At 34.7% G+C, this 21521-nt stretch overlaps 1 protein-coding gene across 2 annotated transcripts in view; it reads left to right on the top strand.

The window, feature by feature from the left end:
• FSTL5 (follistatin like 5) overlaps positions 1–21521 on the top strand; it is a 332186-nt gene that overhangs the window by 23177 nt on the left and 287488 nt on the right. For both annotated transcript variants that reach the window (XM_064449779.1, XM_064449780.1), the window contains exon 2: positions 8444–8585. In XM_064449779.1, the coding sequence (XP_064305849.1) occupies positions 8460–8585 (126 nt within the window). In that variant the 5' untranslated portion in view covers positions 8444–8459. The remainder of the gene's footprint in view (positions 1–8443; positions 8586–21521) is intronic.

The following is a 21521-nucleotide window of genomic DNA, read 5'->3' on the forward strand; positions in this document are numbered from 1 at the left end:
CCTTCCTACCCTCAAGCAGATTGACCGCCTAATTTGTGTCATCTGCAAACTTACTGAGGGTGCATTCAATCCCCTCATTCAGATCATTGGTAAAGATATCTAGACTGGCCCCAACACTGAGCCCTGGGGAACACCACTTGTGACCAGCTGCCAACTAGATTTAACTTCATTCACCAGATCTCTCTGGGCTCAGCCATCCAGCCAGTTTTTTTTACCCAGCAAATATTACTCCATGAGCCACCAGCTTCTTTAGGAGCTTGAATTAATTTGTATACCTCTTTTTACACACCCTTTTATGGAAGTAAAAATAGGTAAGCAGTATTTTCCCCTACCTTCAAAATATGTTGTTGCTGGTGGCTTCAGAGCTGAATAAATGAACCAATTATTTTCAAAGCATTTATTCCTTTCTTACTGAGTGTAATATTCTCATTAGTTTTAAGATAAAGCAGGCAATGTGCATGACACAATATATACAATATATACCACAAATATGAGTAATTTGTGCACGTGCATATTAAATTATAATGTTCAAATCCTGATATGTATCAGTCTAAGGTGCCTCTGCTTACAGAAGATCCTACATTGAATTTACTAGTGATATATAATGTTCAAAGAGGTTGGATATTCATCCAAACTCTGCCTCAGAGTTTGGATGTGTATTTGAATCCTATCCCCATTATGAATACTATTTGAAGGTTTGAGTGCAATAAAAATATTCAATATTATTCAGCATCAAGTACCAGATTTAGAAACACAAAGAGTTTAATGCTGTAAAATCAATAGCCTAAGCTAAGCAAAGAGATTATATATAATTTTATGGTATTTTAGCCCCCTTGCTTTTTTTAGTAAGTAAAATAGTGATTTGACTATAATTGAGCATCTTGCAGCATAAACCACTGCTAAGACAGCCCAGAAGTTTCAAGGCTAGAAGATTAGCCCCCGTTGCTCTGCTGAGCAGACTAAATTGTGTTTAATTGAATTGTACCAAATGTGTTCAGTGACTGCATTTTTAATCTGGAGTGTATACCAAGTAGAATTTTCTTTAATGAAATAAAATATTTCACATATTTCTTCATAAGTTTCATTAGAAAACTGTGATTAAATATTTCTTCTTTGCAATTCTAGTTTGAGCAGCATATTTTTAACTTATCCCAGCGATAAGGGTCAGCTTGAAGAATATATATACTGTCATAACACTTGGTTATGATTTAGTGGTTTTTCTATATGAATGGCTGCAAACTGCATACATGAGTAAATATTGTGATAAAGAGGCCTTCAATATAATGATGATTTTGGAAATTTTATGAAAAAAAGATGATAGAACACTAACATAACCTATCATTTATATGAGGCAGAACGGGTTACTTGCTTGAGGAGTGACCTTATGGTTTCAATTCCCTTACCTAAATGAGGCAAGTGAGATGCCCAAAGGTATGCCAGCTGCCAGTTCAGAAGGTACAGCTCTCCCAGAAATGTTCCTCACCCAAGAGTTTTAAGAAATAAACTTGTCACAGAATAAAAGAATCCTTTTATGGATAATAATTTATCAAAAAGTTTCAGAAGTAACTGAAATGGAGATAAGTCAATAGTGAGAAAACTGCAGTGTGCATTAGATTCATGAATGCTCTGGAAATAGGCTAAAAAGTAAGATGACAGCTTTCTGAGAATCAGAAAGGAAAATCTAAATTTGATACTGAGGAACTTACTGTACAGTGAGAAATAAGGAATAACCATTATCTGTTCCACATCCTTCACTCTACCCCTCCTCAGTTTTTAAGACAAATCTAAGGCTGACAGAGAACGATGCAGAAGAAGCCCACAATATAGATCAGTTTAATGATAAAATAGCAGATGAAACTCATTGTTAATAAGAGAATTAATGCACAGGAGGAAAAAAAACCCAGCACCCTAATTATTTGCATGCAATAAGTAAATGTAAATTAGCTGTTTGCATTCATAGGGCATAAGACATAGGAGTTATTTCTAATAGTTTTCTAGGAATTTCAGGTCAGTGTTTAGTGGCAGACAAATCATGTATATACTGAAAGATATGCTGAAATACTTTTATTTCAGTACCTTAGAAATAAAATTTCTGTATATTGCTATATATAAACCTATGTTATAAATTATTTAATATATATAATTTATTGCATATGTAGATAACAAAATATAGATAATAATTTTATTATATATCATATGTATATTAAAATATTTTAGAGTATAAGAGTTATTGGTAAAGGAATATCACATGACAAGGAAAATCTCCTGCTGTCTAAGGGCTTGGTGCATCCCCAACTTGAATACTGTATTAGTCTCCCGTCAAATTCCTTAAAAAAATATAATACAGTGAGAAATGTACAGAGAAGGAAACAGGAAAACCCAGAGGTACAGGTTGGTCTCTGTTTGAAGAGAGAATAAACTAAACACCTCAGACTTCCAAACATGGTGTTATGAATATAAAGAAGCACCCCTCTTCACAGCCACATAATGTTATGGAAATAAAAATGTTCATAAATTAAAAAAGGAAGCAGACAAACTTAAGGAGCTAAAGTCCATCAGTGGCTATAAGGAAAAATGTATAGCTGCACTTTCTAGCTCAGGCAGTAAATGGACTCAGAGGAATATATTAACTTGTCTGTTCCCTCCCTGTTTCTTTCCTTATCCTTTATGCATCTACCATTGGCCACCAATTTAATAATAAGTAGTTATTAAACAGTATTTGCCTCTCTTTATGGTATCACATCATTGCTTAGTGTAAATAAAGAATTGGAGTAAGGTTTTTGGAAATACAAGGTACAGTTTGATTATTAGCTGCTTAATGACAACCACTGGTGAAGTAGGTGAAAAGTAAAACCAACAGGCAGGATAAATAACTTTTAAACATTAGAGTCATGGAAATATGGGGGTGGAACTACTTGTTTAGAAATAACTTAATTTCAGAAGACCAAAAGATGTCAGATGATACTCAGTCATGATCTCTAGAAAATGACAGACTAATCATAATGATATTAATCAACATGTAAGTTGTTATCTTGTTTTATCTTGAAATCCGTACAGGTATGCAAGAGTGGTATTGTAATATGTGGAGTTAATTTACTTAAGTATGTTGCATCAACAAAGACATCACTAGAAAAAATGCTAAAGATCAGGGATGTATCTGCCTGCCAGCCTGGTTCACAGCTCTCACAGCACAAGCAAATTCATTACACTGATTTCTGGGTGATGCCTCAGTGATGTGACAAACCCAGGAACAAGAATATCTGTTCAATGGCGTTTCACTGAAATTGTCAAATGTAGTTGAATAATACTTGCTTATTTCTTGGAAAATTTCTTTCAAAACTGGCCTCTCCCCTGTCTTCTCTGGCTGTGCAGCTGCTTAATTCAGATCCTAAGTTTTAGTCTGTGGCAAGTCCCCTGAGAGACAGAAAGTGAGATTAATGCTGTATTCATCTTTCGTTAAGGCACACATACTGCTCCCCGCCCTCCCATCTCCCCCTTCTAAAGTTCTCAGAAATACACATACTGTCTGGGAGATTAACGTAGAACTTTTTTTTTTCCCACTTTTTCAAAAAGCGATAGCAGAAAAATACAAAAGACTAAGTAGCTTGTACACAGGAACTCTGTATTTATTGAACTCTCATATTAAAAAATTTTATTAATCTGTATTAATAATGCTTAAAATTTTTTATTTTCAGCATTTTTCTATGAAACATAGTTTATATTATAACACTTAACTGTATTAACTATTTGTTTGACCCTGAAAATCCTAAAGCCCACTTATCTCCAGGTCTTGTGAAAGATACATTATTTTATAATATCTGTGCACTTAATAGATGCATACTAAATAACTGTAGTCATTCATATATTCAAGTTTAATGAGTTGTGAAAAAGTTTGATAGCTTAAAACTCAGTATGCCCACCATGACTTGAAACAAACAAAAAAAAAATAGCGTAGTCATATAATAAGAAACCTAAAACCAACTGCTTTACAAATATGCAATTCATGAAAATAAAAATACAGAAAAATGTTATCCAAACACTGAAACATCAAATTCTGTCAGCATCTAGTCAATGAGTAAACAAGATCTAGATCAGTAATGCAAATTTGAATTCAGAAATATGTCACTTTGCCCCAGAATGCATGATATAAGCAGCCTTTAAAAACAAAACTTCTAATTGTTTCATAATATAACCATTAACAGAAATGTACAAAAATCCTGAACTCACCATTTGTGCTGCACCTCCAAATAGAAACAAGCAGCAAGTTATTTTAGGTGTCATGAGTATATAGAAATGATACCTTATTTCTTTCTGTTTGCCCATATGCAGCAACAAAATCCAGAGTTGTATTGAAGCTTTGAAAAATCATTTTTATTCCATCTCTTCAATTCAACTGTTTAACAATGTAAGTCCTTTAGGACACATCATAATTTTCCTTAAAATAAAAACTTAAGAATATCATTGTTTTAAGGAGAACTGTGGTTTTGGTAGTAGTTTTTTAATACCTACTTAAGTTGTGCAATAAATTTGATAGAAAACTTGTTACATTGAAAAAAGTTTGATTTTGTTGTTCTTGTTTCTGAAAGACAAATAAGAACTGCAGATACCCTACATACTTTTGAGATTTTAGGTGGCATCTGTCCAAAAAACTGACTCCTTTAATTTATATTTTAAGTGTTCATCCAAGTAACAGGCAATGAAATCAGACACGGAGCATGTAATAATTTTCTCTTCTTTCGGACAAGTACAAAGGAGAAGCCTTTCAGGGTCAAACAATTTTCAGAACTATAAGGACTCTATTCTTTTACAACACATGAGGCTAAAACATATGCGGTTTAGATGGGAGGGTGGTGGAATGTGACTGCCCTTACTGTCTTCTGTGAAATGACTGTTCTTCAACCTAATTTTCATTGTATGGAGAGATATTCCACAAGTGCACAAAGGGGACAAAGGTTCAACTGTGCATAGCTAGTTTTAGCATGCATAACTGCTAAACTAATCTGACTCTGACCTTGAAAGTTAACAATAAACTATTTTCAAATACTTTTTTCAATAAACAAAAATAAAAGGGTATTTTCTTCAATATTAAAAGTCAAGATTCTGTTTTTTCTCTCCCCCCGCCCCTCCTTTAATGGACTTATTGTTCCAATAACAGTGATACTGAGAACTAACACAGAGCCAGTGAAGGAAAATGCCATTCCACAACATACTTAAATTCTGAGTTCTGAAATAATGTTTTTTCCAGTGTTTTAAGTCAGTGAGCTATATTTGTTGTCATCACTCCACAGTAAAGGTCTACTGGAACATCTGATTAGCAATTCTGTTTTGGTGGAAGTAGAAGGGGAACCCAAGAAAACTTATTCACTGTGTCTCTTTCTCTCATCACTTTTTTTGATATCCAATTACTGAACAGGAATAAAAGAACAAGCTATAAGTTATTTATGTAAAATATCTCTCTGTAATAGAGATTGTTGTCTTTGTTTCAAATAGTTCACTGCATAATATGTTCTGTAAGAGATACCTCTAGTATGTATATTAGAAAACCTGGAGTACCAAAAAAAGTTACTTGAAGTGGGAACTATTGGAATAAGCAATGATAAATGATCAATGATAAATGAGAAGAAATCTTAAATTTTATTAATAGGAAGACCCAGAATGAGATTGAGTTTGGTGAAACAAAAGACAGGTGGTGTCAAAGTAGTCTGGTATATTAATCTCAAGCTTGAGTTTGACTTAAAAATATGAAAGCCAGCCAGGCTGGTAAAACTCAGATGGGATGAGAATGAAACAGACAGTAACCGCTAAGTGGTTTTACCAAGTTTGGTAGACTAGTCCCCAAAGAAGGGTAGCAGACTTATGCAGGATCCCATTACCTGAGAGTGAACAGAGGTAAGGCCAGAGTCCATTTCATACCTTTGACATCTCCACAGGAATTAGTTCTATGCAGTCCCTGCCTTCGGGCGACTGTGAGGACTACTGCTATATGAAAGATGATAGGAGCCAAAACCATGGTTTGTGTAACAGTATTGCCAGGAGCATGAGTATGAATGATATAGGATAATAAGTGATCCCCCATTTGTTCACATTTTATGCTCAACTGATTTCCTAGAAAAAAGGAGATGTTAGGCAAGACTTTTTAACATTCTGTACGCACTCTGGGTTCTTAGGTCACGCTTACAACATTTTGTACTTACTCATGTATACCTTTATTCTTATCAGAGAGTTCTACGTTAGCAGGGTAAGTGCGTTAGAAGCAAGGTAGAAAGGGAAAAAATTAATAAACCCTCATGCATAAGTCACCCCACACAGAAGTTGTTTATCTCTTTCCCATATTACAGGACTAAATAATATAGACTAAAGAGAATGACTTGCACATGTCTCAGTGAGGATCAGTTTCCTGTGTTGTTTAGCATGATAGTTTCAACACAGACGCTGAATATCAATAACAAATATCAAATATCTGCAATAGGTACTGAAACCACTTATGAAATGCATGTTTTTAGGTCCATTAGAAACCCTATAAGGAAACTCTCATGTTATATGTATCTATAAAAATCTGATAGTATGATTGTAATAGGCCTTCCATAGTTCTGATCTTCATGAAGTTATAACATCTTTATCCAGTCAAAAGCAGCTCTCACACAAATTCTTTATGATTTTTTTTCAGCGTCTCCTGCAAGGATTTTCTCATAAATTTCAGAATGTGTTTGTCAAGGCCTTAGAAACAGTTCTGTGCATTATTCCAAATTGTTGTGTATCTTCCTTCCTAATATCAGTATCTAATATCCTAATTGTACTTCTAATGGGTCACACCTTAACGTGTCATGGTAGCTGGATAATATAGGACTAGCTCATCAAACCAGTCCAGTTTTGTCTGGAAAAATAAATTTTTTTGTTCATTCAAACAGAAAGTAATTTTCTGATAACCTGGTTAAAATATACCGCATCGTTGCAGTCAGCACAAACCAGTTTATGATGACTGCAGGACAACACTTATGGATAGAGCGTAGATAAAGTGGACAATTTCTAGAACTGTGCAAAATTGTATGCATACCATATTGTATGCAATCTACCAGATAGTGGTATTTACTGTTAAAATGTACTTTGTATTTTAGAAGCCTGAAATTGTTAATTCTGGATTAATATTAAAATTGCAGATATGTCAGTAACCTTCCACTAACTTCTTTTTCCATGAAACAAAAGGTTGCATCTACTATGAAGACTGGTCTTGTCCTTCCCTTTCCTTGTTTCTTTATACTACATTTCAATTTCTGAAGGTGAAATACGTGAAAGCAGTCTGCAATTTTAAGCTTTGCATAAGAAGAAAAATTGGATGTTAATAGTTATTGAACCCATTTTGTACTCATAATAAAAGACATTATGTTGCAATGTTATGAAATATCTGCAAAGTCTCCTCTGGGATGACAATATTTTTCTTGAAAATCATAAAATAGTATTAGACAAGCATGAAGCAATACATATGTATAAAACTGAACCAACACCAGCAATGGAAACAAGTATTTCTGAAGACTTACACCATTCACTAAATGACATTACGTAAATACTTTTGTATTAGTACTAGTTTCCTGAACTGTCCTGTAGCCTAACAGTCTTAAAGATATCATTTGCTATTCTGGATTTGTTTCTAACAAGCAATAGAATGCTGGTGCATTTTACCAGTAGTGCTTTCCCAGTTCAGGTCACCTGCAACGTAAGTTGTGGGATTCTGAAACAGAAACAACCAAAAACCTAAACCAATCCAAGAAAAATTTTTAAATAACCTGCCTTGAATTTTGCACTTGATTGCAGTGAATTCTGGGGGTAAGTTTACCTAACAGACTGGAAATATTCTTATAATGCTGATATATGCAATAAAGCTTATAGACTATAGATAATTTCAATAATGCAATTTAAAAATTCCTTTGGATTATTGGCAGAAAATACAGTGCTTTCCTTACTTTATAGACTTCAGTGCTGGTGAGATAAAGATAATAACAGACATATGCTATATATTTTACACTTTTAGGTTGTGAACAGCGGACCACAGAAGACTGTATTTAAAAGAAAATGTTGATGAACATGTCACTGATGATCATCTTTTTCTTCCACTTGAGAAAAAGTGTTGAATTTTTCACCACTGCTTTTCTATTATGTCCTATCTTTTCTGAGGCTTTTCCTAATTGTTTCCTCAGTGGACCTCTCATATGAATATTGAACATTGATAGGAAAATGTTCAGTTCAGCACAACTGAATTGACCTTGTGGTCCCAAATACCACTACCTTTGCTTTCTTTTTTTTGTTGTCATGCAGATGGATTACCCTATTTCTACTATATTTATTCAAGTCCACAAATGGAATATCAGTATCATACACTTTTATTATATGACTTGTGCTAAAGTAATATTGCTGTCTATCACTGAACTTTCACATTTTATCTTTACAGGTCTGTTCCTGTCAAAATGTTTATGTGGTGGTCAGCTGCTTTACTTCTTGGATGCATTGGAGCAGATGGATGGCCAGCCAAGGAAGGATATGACTTTAGGCCTTATCGGCCCTATCAGCCTCTAGTAAGATTACGCCACAAGGTACAGATTATTCTCTAGCACTTCTGGCTTTTCTTCCATGACCAAGGGATAAATTACGTGCCAGCCTTGTCTTGTTCGTGTTTATTGAAGTAATGGTCAGAAATTAACTTTTTTAGTGACAATACCTGCAAAGATGAGTATATTTGACAAGTAAACAGGAGCTGTTTTGATTTGAAAGCCAAAAAAGTCTTTCAGGGACAGTGAGCTAAACTCTGTTGTAGTTTCAAAAATTCGAGATTATGTATATTAACAGAAACTGAGAGAGCCAGGAGAGGTTGTCTCTTAACACAACTGTCAGCATCTGCTTAAGGCAATGACTTGTCCCAGTACTCATTGGATTTCAGGCCAAGCAGCAACCAGGGGAACTGCCTGTCAGAGCAGCATGGTGTATCAACAAAAACTTGTCTGCATGAGGTAGATGTTCACAGTGCTTGCTGAATATAGGAATTTTGAACCATGGCATAATGCATATGTTTGCTGAGATACTGGGTTTCCCAGCTTCAAGCACTATATGCCATTCAAATTTTGCTCACCTGCCATACCTTTGTCATGAATCTAGGAGTTGCAAAACAGTTCTCAGTCAACAAATACTGCTCTTCTTCTGGTAGCTAGAAGGGAAACTGCTGTGGTGGTTCTGTAAAACAAGGAACAGAGCTGTAATAACTGCATGGGCTGTCTGGAGCTAGCATAAATATGATCAACTTCTTACTTTCTTCTTGACATAGTAGTCATGGGATCAACGTCTGAGGAGCCCTAAGGCCTACAGTCAGGCCAACAATGATGATAAAAAAAACTTTTCCCCCTTCTTCTGAATCTGTAGGCTTCAACTAGAAAGTCTGAATTATAGCCAGAAACTCTAAATGTTAGTGTCTATTAATGTTTCAAGATCTGGGTAGTTTAATTTCTCAATACTTTTTATAATATGTGACTGCTATTTCCTAGTGGTCCTCAGTTTGGAAAAAAAAAAAGATCCAATATAATGTGATTCTATCTCAGCATGTAAAAAGGAGGAACTGATAAATGAGTTCTGCTCAAATGAGTAAAACATTTGCCTATTAGCTGATTATTGTACATTAGGTGTATTAAATACAGAACAGGTGGAAAACAAAATACTAAAATTTTAATTTCATTATAAAATTGTACATCCTCTAGGGAATGTTGTTTAATCAGAATAAGGAATGCATCAGACCCCAGTCAAGTAAATACGTAACCGTATGAGCATGCAGGTATTTTGCAAAATCCAAAACTTTGTCTCATCAGTTTACTTCCATTTGTCAGCTTTAAACAAAATACAACAAAATGGAACAAGAAAAAATGTCTGAAATCCAGCAGGAATGAGGCAGTAGTAGCGTGTCTGTGGAATGAACTATGTGAGAGAGAAATCACATGTACAAAAAAACCCCTAAAACAAAATCATGAAGAATGTGGGAAGAATCAAGGGCAGGACATGAGGTATAGTGGACACCATTTCTGAAATTTTAGATGGTCTCTGACATTAATATCAGATTGTGTGTGGGGCTAGTAGTAAGTTGCTCTTCCTTAATAATACTTCTAATCCTTTGATAATTCTTGTATAATACTTGGAATAGGCTGTCATAAACATTTAATGTTTAATATTGGGGGATCACACATGCATGTATGTCTGTGTTCACATATACATAAATATACACATGAAAGGCAGAGAGACTTTTCTTCTGTTTTTCATTCCTTATATATTTTTGAAAAACATATATAAAAATATGCATACATACAGAACAGAAGAAAGTGCCATATCCTGTAAACAGATTTTCTACTTTTAAAAGAAGATAAAGCTTAAAGGGGAAGAAAATGAATGCTAGGAAAAGTATAAAGAAAAAGAATACTGAAAGCTTAACATAAGAATTTATTCTGAAAAGCAAAGGAAATATGGAGGGTTTTTTCCTAGGCAATATGGCTAGATGAACAAAAAAATTGTTTAGTACAGTTCAGCTTTTGGTATTGCTGATACGTGTTAGTATAAAAAAAGCTAGAATGCAAACCTCTTCTAAAGTCAATTTTAAAAACCAGTTCTGGCACAGATATGCATATTCAAAACGTAAATAATATGGTAAAGGAGACTTTCTGCTTCAATCTAACAATATATCAAGTGCTTAGATTAAGTTATGCGAGTAGAATACTTATTACAAACAAGATGATAATGAGTATCAGCAGTGTCATATTTGCTTTGATCAAGCAATATGTATGCAAGATTATGAGTGTGAAGATTAAAAAAAAATAAGAGTAATCACTCTTGCTCTAATAAAGGGGAGTTTATCTGACTTGGACAGTAGTCCAACCAGAGCAACTCCAAATGTCAGACTGCAAGGAAAAACAATCCTGTTGGTACTAAGGTAATATCTTGAAAAAATAATTGTGTTCATGTTTAGAACAGGCATTCATGTTATAAAGGTTTTGTTGTTTTAAAAGGGATTATGAACAAATTCAGCTTCTCATGCACAGAAATTGCAAGTAGACATTTAGTCTGAATGCACAAAATGCATGCATAAGTAAAACATGCTTAAGGAAAAAACTTTATAAATAAGGAAAAATTTTATGCATTATAAAGCACTTTTTTATTGTGAGAGTGACCTAGCACTGGAACAGATTGCCCAGACAGCTTATGGATCCTCCATCCTTGGAGATATTCAAACAGAATATCCAAATATATCATTATCCTCCTCCACTGATGGCATTGTCTGTGTTCTTGGTTTCTCTAGATTTTTGGGGGTTTTAGATTATTTATAATAGGTTAATTATAAGGACACATACTTTAACAATTATATGATGATATCTCATTCTACTTCAGATAGAATAGAATGTATAACTGATTTAATTCTTATGCCACAGCTGTATGGCACTCATATCCTTCTTCAGTGGTGGAAACAATAGAAGAATCGGTATTATTGATAGAAATGTTCAGTGCTGCAATGTGAGAGAGTCTGCATCCAGTTTTTCTGTAGAAGATAGTTGTGCTGCGTTTAAGAAACCATCGTTTTCACTGGCAATTAAAACTACTATTTTTCAGTCTCCAGTATTACCTTTTTTTTTTTTTTTGTGAAAACTCTGCAGAATGTCATACTAGGATATGCTTTAAGTATACAGATAACTAACTTCTGAGTCTGGACTGCAATGTCCTTGGCTAATGTCAGAGCAGCCTGATGGTATGTAACGTTGCCATGTTTTGATACTTACAGAAAGTTAGATCTAGTGCTGTGGATATTGCAGATTTCCCAACTTTGCTCTTTATATCCTTTAAATATGCACCAATTTCTTACTGTATAGAAATGTATTTTTGTGTTTAACTTAAGGTGTAGGAATTAACAGACTGTTCTTGAGCAGACCTTCTAATTTATCACATGCGGTATTAATGAAAAGTTTCCACTTCGAATGGTTTTCTAATTTTATTATACATTAGTTAGAACTGCCCTAGTATTACAGTGAAATTTTTAATACCCAGTATTTTAATTCCCAGTGGAAATTTTCTAACAGAAAATCTGCAATAATTTATAAAATATAGGTCTAAGAGCTTGCAGCAGTTCATGCCTAAATTGTAATTATAGCCCAAACTATGATTATAATAATGTTCATTTTCATGGCCATTATAATGACCACAAAGATCAACTGTTTGAGTGCATTGTTTATATATGAAATAGTCAAAACCAGGAAGAGATCAGTTGACTTGAATTAGAATGGAGAAAGAATATTACAAAGCACTCCTGAAAATATTTTCAGTCCCCTTCTCTTGTTAAACTGCCATGGCTTACATTTACATGGTTATGCTGAAAAATATCAGGCTATGTCTGAACAGCATGTGAATTTCTTGTTATGCCAGTTAATCCTGGTTCTTCATTTGTCAAAGCACTTGAAAAGTTTGTAAGGGACTTTTCATTTGGGAGTCGTCTTGCATTGCTGCTGAAGTATTGTAAGCAATTTGTTAATATCGAGGTTCCCACCTGAAATCGTTAGGAAGTATTTCTAGCATCCTAATGAATTTTCTTGTAATTTGCATGACTTGGAGCAATGTTTATGCAATGTCTTCAGTGAAAGAGTGTATGCCCAGAGATTTCCAGGTATAAACAGGAAGGTGGCACCCAACAGAACACTGCCTGTCAGTTTCTGATTCTCCTCCAGAGACTAAAAATATAGAATATAGTCTGTACATTCATATGTATATTCCAGTGCATGCCAAGTGTGCATATCTAGCACATGCACACACAGCTCTCCTCTGCAAGCCAGGTGATTCACATGGTGAAGTGGGAAATAATATTAACAACAGTGTCTCATTGTGAATGATACCATTATGGGTAGGGAGTTGCCTGGTTTTAGTCTCAAGGGACAATCAGTGAAGATTGCTAACTTAGTCATCGCCACCTGGATACCTTTTACTTAGGCCTAATTCTGACTTTACGGAGTGTTGTGGTTTAACCCAGCAGGCAGCTAAACACATCACAACCATTCAATCATGCTGCTTCAGTGGGATGGGGGAGTGAATAGGGGGGAGGAAAGTAAAACTTATGGGTTGAGATAAAGACAGTTTAATAGGACAGAAAAGAAGGGGAAAGTAATAATGATTATAAAATAATATATAAACCAAGTGATGCACAATGCAGTTGCTTACCACCTGCTGACCAATGCCCAGCCAGTTCCCAAGCAGCAGACCCTGGCCACATTTTCCCCTAGTTTATATGCTGAATATAAGGTCATATGGTATGGAATATCCCTTTGGTCAGCTGGGGTCAGCTGTCCCAGCTGTGTCCCCTCCCAGCTTCTTGTGCACCCTCGGGCTGCTCACTGGGGGGGTGGGGTGAGAAGCAGAAAAGGCCTTGACTCTGTGTAAGCACTGCTCAGCAATAACAACAATGTCCCTGTGTTATTAGCATTATTCTCATCCTAAATCTGAAATACAGCACTATACCAGCTACTAGAAAGAAAATTAACTTTATCCCAGCCAAAACCAGGATGTGGAGTTAAGACCAATGCATTCATTATAGTCAGGGTTGTAATACCTAACTAAGAGCAAGCTTGGGAGAGTGGGCGGGAGTAGGAGGAGCAATGGTCGGGGAATCTCGGTAAAGGAGAGAGGGAAGAATTGAGGAAATTTGGAATTCAGCCTGGGCCTAGGCAGGAGCTTCAATCAGGAAAGGGCTTTTTGTCTGTCTGAGCAGGTGGGTACAGATGGTACAGCAAAGGGGACATGCTTTGTTTTTAACAGCTTTCATGGACTTCTAACAACTGACTTTGCCATATTGATTCAAACTGTTCCCAGTCTTGCCCTTATTTTGTCTTGTTTTACCAAAGAGCTAATGGGATTTGAGTCAGATGTGCAGCAGTCACTGTTGTCTCTGTTATTTCTCGAGACTAAAATATTTCTCTTAACTACCTGTGAAAAACCTTTCTCCTTCCCTTTTTCTCTCTCCCTCCCATCTTACCGTTGTTGCTGTTTGCTGTTAAGTTAGGCAGTTCAACTCTGATTCTCATTAACTTAGGCCTCAGGATTAAGTTAGTTTAGAGGTGTTTAGGTTAGTTTAGAATTAGGTCCGGTTCAGAGGTGTTTAGGCAATAATGATTTTGGCTGAATGAAACAAAGCAAGAGAAAAACATGTAGTGGCATAAGTACGTTCCCCCAGTTTATTCAAGACATTTGAACGTATAAATACAAATAATAGAATACATGTTCTGCAGTTAGGTTTTTGCGCTAAGGTTATAAAGTGTTCTCCCTCAACTACTAGCATATTCTGTGTTGTAATGAAACACCTGTAAAATACAGACAGGCTGAGTGTTCAATGATTTTAAGTTCATTTAGGGTATCACGGCCAAGAAAGAAATGCACAGAAAATAGTACTTCAGGATTCAAAAATAGCTTGAGCTTTCTTGTGTGGTCTGGTCTCCAAACAACCTGAGGTTTATAGTTCACAGTGTTTATCTGGAAAGTCTGTTTGCCTGCAGGATCTGAGAAGTCATAAAATTTGATCCTCTAAAATCCCCTGTCCTAGAGAGAGAGGGGGTAAAAAAAAGAAAAAAAAAATAATTAATTGCGGTAAGATGCAGCAGTGAATGCTGAGGACTAAGAACAGCTCTTTTCCCGAGTATGTCAATGCTGCTCTCAGCTCTAAGGTAACAAGAGAATTTTCTTCCTTCTGAGGCTCCCTGAACACAGTATCTATGTCCTATGCAAATTCCAGGATTTCATTTAAGTAACAAGACTTGCTTTCTCTTGTTCCTCCCTTCATCATTTGTCTAACTGTAGTCAAAAAGTCTTACGAAACTGTTTTTATTTTATTCTGCTTTTCTCAGGGAGAGGGACTATGTTCTGCATTCTAATCTGCTTTTTCCTGTGGGCAATAGCATTCAAAAGGCATGGCTAATTATTTAAGTCCCATTACAATCATTGTATAACCTGATATCAGTTAAACATGCTATTTTTTACTATCTCTCACCACATGCTCAAAGCATTTTTTGAAAAAGTTGTAGGAAAGTTGCCTGTAAAATCTGTAAAATTTCTTCTGTAGTCCTTCTTCCAACTAGTAATTCACTGTGGGGAGGAAAAAAGGACATCAAAGTTTGGAATTAAGGCGAGTATGAAGATTTTCTTTCAAGCTGCCTGCTGATGCTGCCATTGCTAACTTACTAGCAACATTAGCTATAAATGTTTAGTCATGAAGTCTATGGGGCTAGCGAGGGAGAAAAGGTTAATCTTTACCATTTCACTGAACCTCTTGCTGTAGCATCTTTTGTGTTCTTGTTACTGAAAATCACTGCCATGGACAAGATTAATCTCACCCAATTATTTTAAGGGATGATGAGATCCACATGTATTATCTAGCTTTTGATTAATATTGCCTTTTTAATTTCATGGGTCAGCTTGGCAACAAAGAATAAAATATAAAGCAGTGGTACACAGAGGTAATGTAATTATCTACTACAGTGCTCAGTGTGGCCTTCTCACATTGTCTTCCAGGAAGAGGATTTCCAGTTAGCCTCTGAATAGATAAGACGATGGGTTTTGGTCCTTTCTGGTGTTTGGGAGTTGATGCAAACACAATCTATATCAGCTATCATTTCAGATTCTTGATAAGTATATTTTTTCATATTCTATTACAGTGGCAAATCATCATCACAAATTGCAATCATAGTAGTAGCAAAACAAAGCCAGAAGGTATTTGGTTTATATATTACTTGGGATGCTTTACTCCTGCTCAGATTTGTGCAGTTTGAATTTCTAAGATCATGAAAGAGGCCAGATACTTGAAGTGCATGTCGCTACATAATTTTATGAGATCTGGCTCTTTTCCATGCCTTCCTTGCTGTCTGTTGTTATTCAGGTCCTCAAGACTACTCTGCGTATAATTAAATCTCTTTTAATTTTTTTTCTATCAGCCAAATGTCTTATTTTATTCTTTTCCACTGTTTTTTTTCCAGTTATTCTTCCCAAAGATTTAGTACTTATTTTCATTACCCAGAAGATGTTGAATTTTATCTTCTTTATTAGCCTTTATCTTGGTTTGTTGAAATGAAAGCCATGTCCTGTAGCATACGCAGTGCTTATTATGTGAAAAATAATATGCAAAAATCAATATACAAATTATTAAATAATGAACATGGTGTGTTTATTGGTTTATGGACAAACTGGGATGTACCCTAGCCTCATTTTTGTTTTTAACCACATGCTGATTCAGTTAGTTTATGGTTCATTTTTCACCTTTCTGATCCTAATTAGCTATTTAAGTTCTGTTTTTAAATGAAAATAATGATGTAGTTTAAAAATTTGTTTTAAACACAGTATACTGTGCATCTATACAGTGATGTATTCACAACTGAGTAAATGCAAAGTTGACATATAGCAATAATTTTGTGTAAGAAAACTGTTAATTACTTTGGGCTTGAGTACAAAATTAAAGTACAATATTTGTGTACAGTTAGACTCCTTGTAAATTGGCTCCGATGAGACTGACTAAATATTAAGCCTTATATCCATGTCACTTTTCAGTATCTATATTTTAAAACATCCTTGCGACTTTCAGCCCTATACATTGTGTGGTAGAGAAACAAGTTAAGAAGAAAAAATCTTTTTAACACTAGGAAAATATCTTACTAGTTTTAACTCTTTCTTCTTCGTTGATTAATTTGTCCCAGTAATTTTTTCAGTAGTAGTTTTGAACTGTGATAATTTTTACTGAAAATGTGATGTGCAGTGTGAGCACAAATCTGATATGTTTTGGATAAAAGCGTATTTGATGAAATGCTGCTATACCTTTTTTCACTTTTACAATATCAACAGTTCTGATCTGATGCTATCAAGATGTCAGGTTAAACAACCATTCTGTAGTTCATGTGAACCACGGCTTTTGCAATCTTGCAGTAAAAGTATTTGCTATTACAGTATGTAAGCTATTTCTCTAGCATTTACTTTCCTTATCAGCTTAAATTTTTTCATTGAAAGCTTTGCAAAGGAGTCATGGTAAGAAACGTAGAGCTATGTTTATGTATATTAGGTTTAGATATATTTTATTTTGTTTTCTTCAGCAGCCATTCCTTTTGAGAGTTTTGTAATTGGAAAAGCCACAGACTGAGTTTATTTCCATTGTTTATAAAGCAAAATATCAGAAGTCTGAGACTTTGTTACCTTGTGGGTCTTGTTACCAAAGTAGTCTCATGCTCACCTTAAACATCTCCAGTTCTGTGTAGGGTGACTCTGCATAGATTACAATAGTTGTCATAACATCTTATTTTCACTCTTCCTCTTTTATATTTGCTGGTGGGATCATATAAGTAGTCCAGCTCAGGGCATTCTATTTGTTTCTGTGTAACTGATTCCATGGTAAATCTTACCAGACAAGAACACTATATCCATCAGCATGCTCAAATCCCTTCAACCAAAAGTGAAGGTAATGTGATTTTTTGCTTGTTTCTTTCAGTTCTTTATTGAAAAAGAATGATTTTGACTTTTTCTTTAAAAAAATCAGAAAACTTTCAGATTAATTTTCCATAAATAAATATATAAAACCAAACAGTGGCGGCAGCAGCAGCAACAACAAAAATAACCCCAACCAAGCAAAATAACCTGCAAAAAACTTGCTCCAAAACACTGGTTTTATTTGCCTTTCAAATAATGGGGCTAAATGTTAAGATGCCCATTGAAAACATTAAAGGTTTTGGTAGCTCTGCTCAGGCCTGACACAAAGAAACTGGAAAGTCTAATAACAGCTTAATTAAAACATATCTTAGTTATGTCTGTTTTGATTGTTATGCATTGATACACCTATGCTTAAATGCTTTTAAGAACATGGAAGGTTAAAGCTGAAAACATAAAAGTTAAAACAAAGATGTCCAAAATTTTAATAATAAGTGTTACTATTTGACCTTGTTGAAAGTGTTCCAAGAGAAGAGCAAGAGGTTACTGTTTCACTTGACATGTCTTTTTAGCTCTTCAGCGTTTTTGTTTTCATTTAACGTAGTTTAACTGTTACACTTATACTGTTCATATAAATGAATGTGCAATGTATGAACAGTACACTTATATGAACTAAGTATAGTAGCAATAAATATTTCTTTAACATTGCATGATGTTAATAACATCGGCTTAATGGTCATTGTTAATTCTATCAAATAACTTTTTTGCAGTTGAATTCCCCTACTCATATTTTGTTACAATACATTTAATTTGAAATAAGAAAAATCTAGCAAGCTTATTCCTTTTATGTCCCCTTTTCTCATGAAAGCAAACCAAACAAAAATTATCAGTGGTTTGTTTAATGTATAGCCTATAACTCTGAGTGTGTAACCTGGAATAAGCATCCTATAATTCAAGTGTAACTTCTAAGAAGTAAGCTCTGTCATTCTGAGGCATCAGCACAAGCTTCCATTCTCTAGAGTCGTTCATTGAAATGCTGTTAACTTCTGTTATTCTTACCTGAGGATTATACTCATACATCAATGCAAGTAATACAGAATTAATATTACATTATCTTAATAGAATTTAATCAACTTTGGTATATCCAACATTATTTGGTGTTACATCATTTGATGTAATAATTCTACTGGATAAAAAATTATGTTAAAACTAATAGTAACTACTGCAATTACAATGAGCTGATGCTAATAATTGTGAAAGACCGATCCCATTGCATTTGATAGTTTGTGGGGCTTTTTTTAAAGGTCTGAGAAACCATTGCATCAGTCAGCCTGACTTTCCATATAAAGGTCTCCCATTTATTTCTGTGTTCATTCCTCCTGTAACTGGGACATGAGTAAAGCATGCCTTTCAAAATAAATTACTGAGTCTTCAAATATTTTCTATACCCTAATATTTTTGAATCATTTCCCTTGATGGTTTATTATTAACAATTAGTAAAGACAGAGTTTATCATTTGCATACATCTGTCTTCCTCCGGTGACCACTTCCTGATATCTACTCCATTGTTAGATAGAATGCAATGGAAGTTTTGGATTGGTATAAGGAAATATTTGCAAGACGTTAGTCATCGTTTATTATTAAAAACAAACCCTCTTTTAGCTTAGTCTAATAGTATCAGTCTAGGGCAGGGAAGAAAAATAGATGTCTTTTTATATATATATAAAGAAGGAACTATATTTAAAAAAATACACTATTATCAATTAGATGAGAACTTCAGATGTTTAGGGAATTGTTATTTCAGTGCTCTGCACACTTTTTTTTTAAAGCTACTTGCTTCCAGCATGAACTTCAAGAGAACTTCAAGAGAAAAACTAAAAGCTTTTCAATACGTTGCTTACTTCACAGTAGGGAGACTGTAACCAATTGTTGGTATAACTGTAGTGTATATAGCTTTACTTGATGATTAATTTTGGAAAGTCAGTTCAAATTCAACAACCAAATACTGAGCTGATCTTGAATTTTTCTAAGATTCAATAGGAAAAAAATATAATCTTAACTTCACCTTCTAGTTTCCTAAGTGTCAAGGTAGGTAACACAGTATAACTTTTCATCAAATCTCTGGTTAAAATGAACGTATTCCTCAAATATATAGTTGTACACCTTGGAAAAGGGCAGGTGCAACTGTTTAATTTTCAAATCATGAACCTCTCTTTGCAACACTACCTTATCTGCCTTAGTAAGATGAATGGTAGAAACAAAATATTATTCCTAGACATTGCTCAGCATATAGGTTTTAATCAGTAACTGCTAGGTGTACTACAATTTTACCCATAATTATGTCCTAACACAGACTAAATGTGACTTTCATTCCTGGATTCTAAGAAGCTAATTGATGTTGATGTTCTCATGTCTATACTCTGTAACTGTTGTTCTTCCTGCAGATTTTTCTTTTATCTAGGCAAAAATTTGCAACTAGGAAAGATAAGATCTGAATGAGCCTCAGACAGGCCGAACAATAAAATGCAATGCACATTATGTGGTTTTTAGAAAATTACACTTTAGAAAATTATACTTAAAAACCATCTCTGAAATTATTGGGGGGGGGGGGCAGGTTTTTAGGCAAATTACTCCCATTCATGTCAATGGTTATTTTGCAGCTAAGATCCACCTGTACTGGGCTTTTTTTTTGGGGGGGGGAAAAAACCCAGAACACTATATTGTCAGGAAATATAATACTTGTCTGTAATTGTGAGGGTACCTGGAGTTTTAGGAGCTCACAGGAGGGGGAAGATAATGGAATACCCATTCAATACTATCCCTTAGAACATCCAGTGAAAATTCAGTATGCTAAAATATTGTCTTTTTGAGATCTCTCTCCCTGTTCTTTGTCTCCTCAAATCTGGATTGTCCTCAGATAATTTAGAAATAAATATATATCTGCTGAATATGATTAGCTTATGAGCTATATGAGATAAGTACATCCATCTACAGCACCTTATCGACTGTCCTGTGTTGTCTCATTTCTTTCTTGGTAGGCTGGAAGACAGTGTCTTAACCTGTCCATACATGGGAAAGTAATTCTACACTAAATGTCTGAGCATTTAAAGTTTAATGCAAAATACGCATGAATAGCAGTAATCTACTTCTGTGTAGCCATCATTTACATAATATTCATAGCTCCTCCAATTTAGCTAAGGAGAGTTGTAGGCTGGCTTTGACCACATAAATTGGCTTGTACACTCTTCAGTATATAACCTGTTTTAGTTGTAGTGGTACGTGTTTCAATGCAAAAGTATATTCTTCTTCCCCTACTTAAACAATGCATTAAGCTTTTTAATAATTAAAGCATTATAAAAACAGCAACACTGCACAGCCATATAAAATTTGTAGAACTTTTTTCTGTCATGTGCTATAAAACTGCTAATAAATTTAATATGTATTTGGTCTGTCATCAGAGAACAAAGTATGAAGTCATCATATTAAAGAAGTTATGGTTACATTGTATTTCTGCAAGAGTGAGCTGCCTAAGAAATTTACCCAGAGTAAGCTGCTTTCCATGTTCTGTTGATATATATATATTTTTTCTTTCTTTTTCCTATTCAGCTCAGAACTGTGGCCAGTTGTTTTAAGACAATTGTCCTAATGAAAGCAGTGTAAGTGTAGAAGGGTAACAGCCCATGGAAGAATTGATCCTTCAAGTCAGCCTGAAGATTTTATTTGATTTTTTCCATTTTAAAAAAGTCAAAATTTGGAAAACAGGCCCTTCTCTGCTTCAGTAAACTGAGGTAAAGACTATATTTGGCCTTTGCCTACTCTTTTATTGGGACCGTAGAATCTTTAAGATTCCTCTTGGACAAGATCTTATATCAGAAATAAAAAGACAATAGAAAACTTTACAGTCCTACTAAAAAGCAATGGTTTAGTGAAACGAGAATCCTTGAATTTAAAGATAAGATAAAAATCAAAACTACTTCTCAACTTCTTTTCAACTGAAATAGTAATCAGGGCACATAGGCCTAATCCTAGGGTGCTTATTTCCCTTGGGAGCCATCTGCAGCCTGCTG

Source organism: Phalacrocorax carbo, chromosome 4, assembly GCF_963921805.1.
Source record: "Phalacrocorax carbo chromosome 4, bPhaCar2.1, whole genome shotgun sequence".
In the NCBI taxonomy this organism is placed as follows: Eukaryota; Metazoa; Chordata; class Aves; order Suliformes; family Phalacrocoracidae; genus Phalacrocorax; species Phalacrocorax carbo.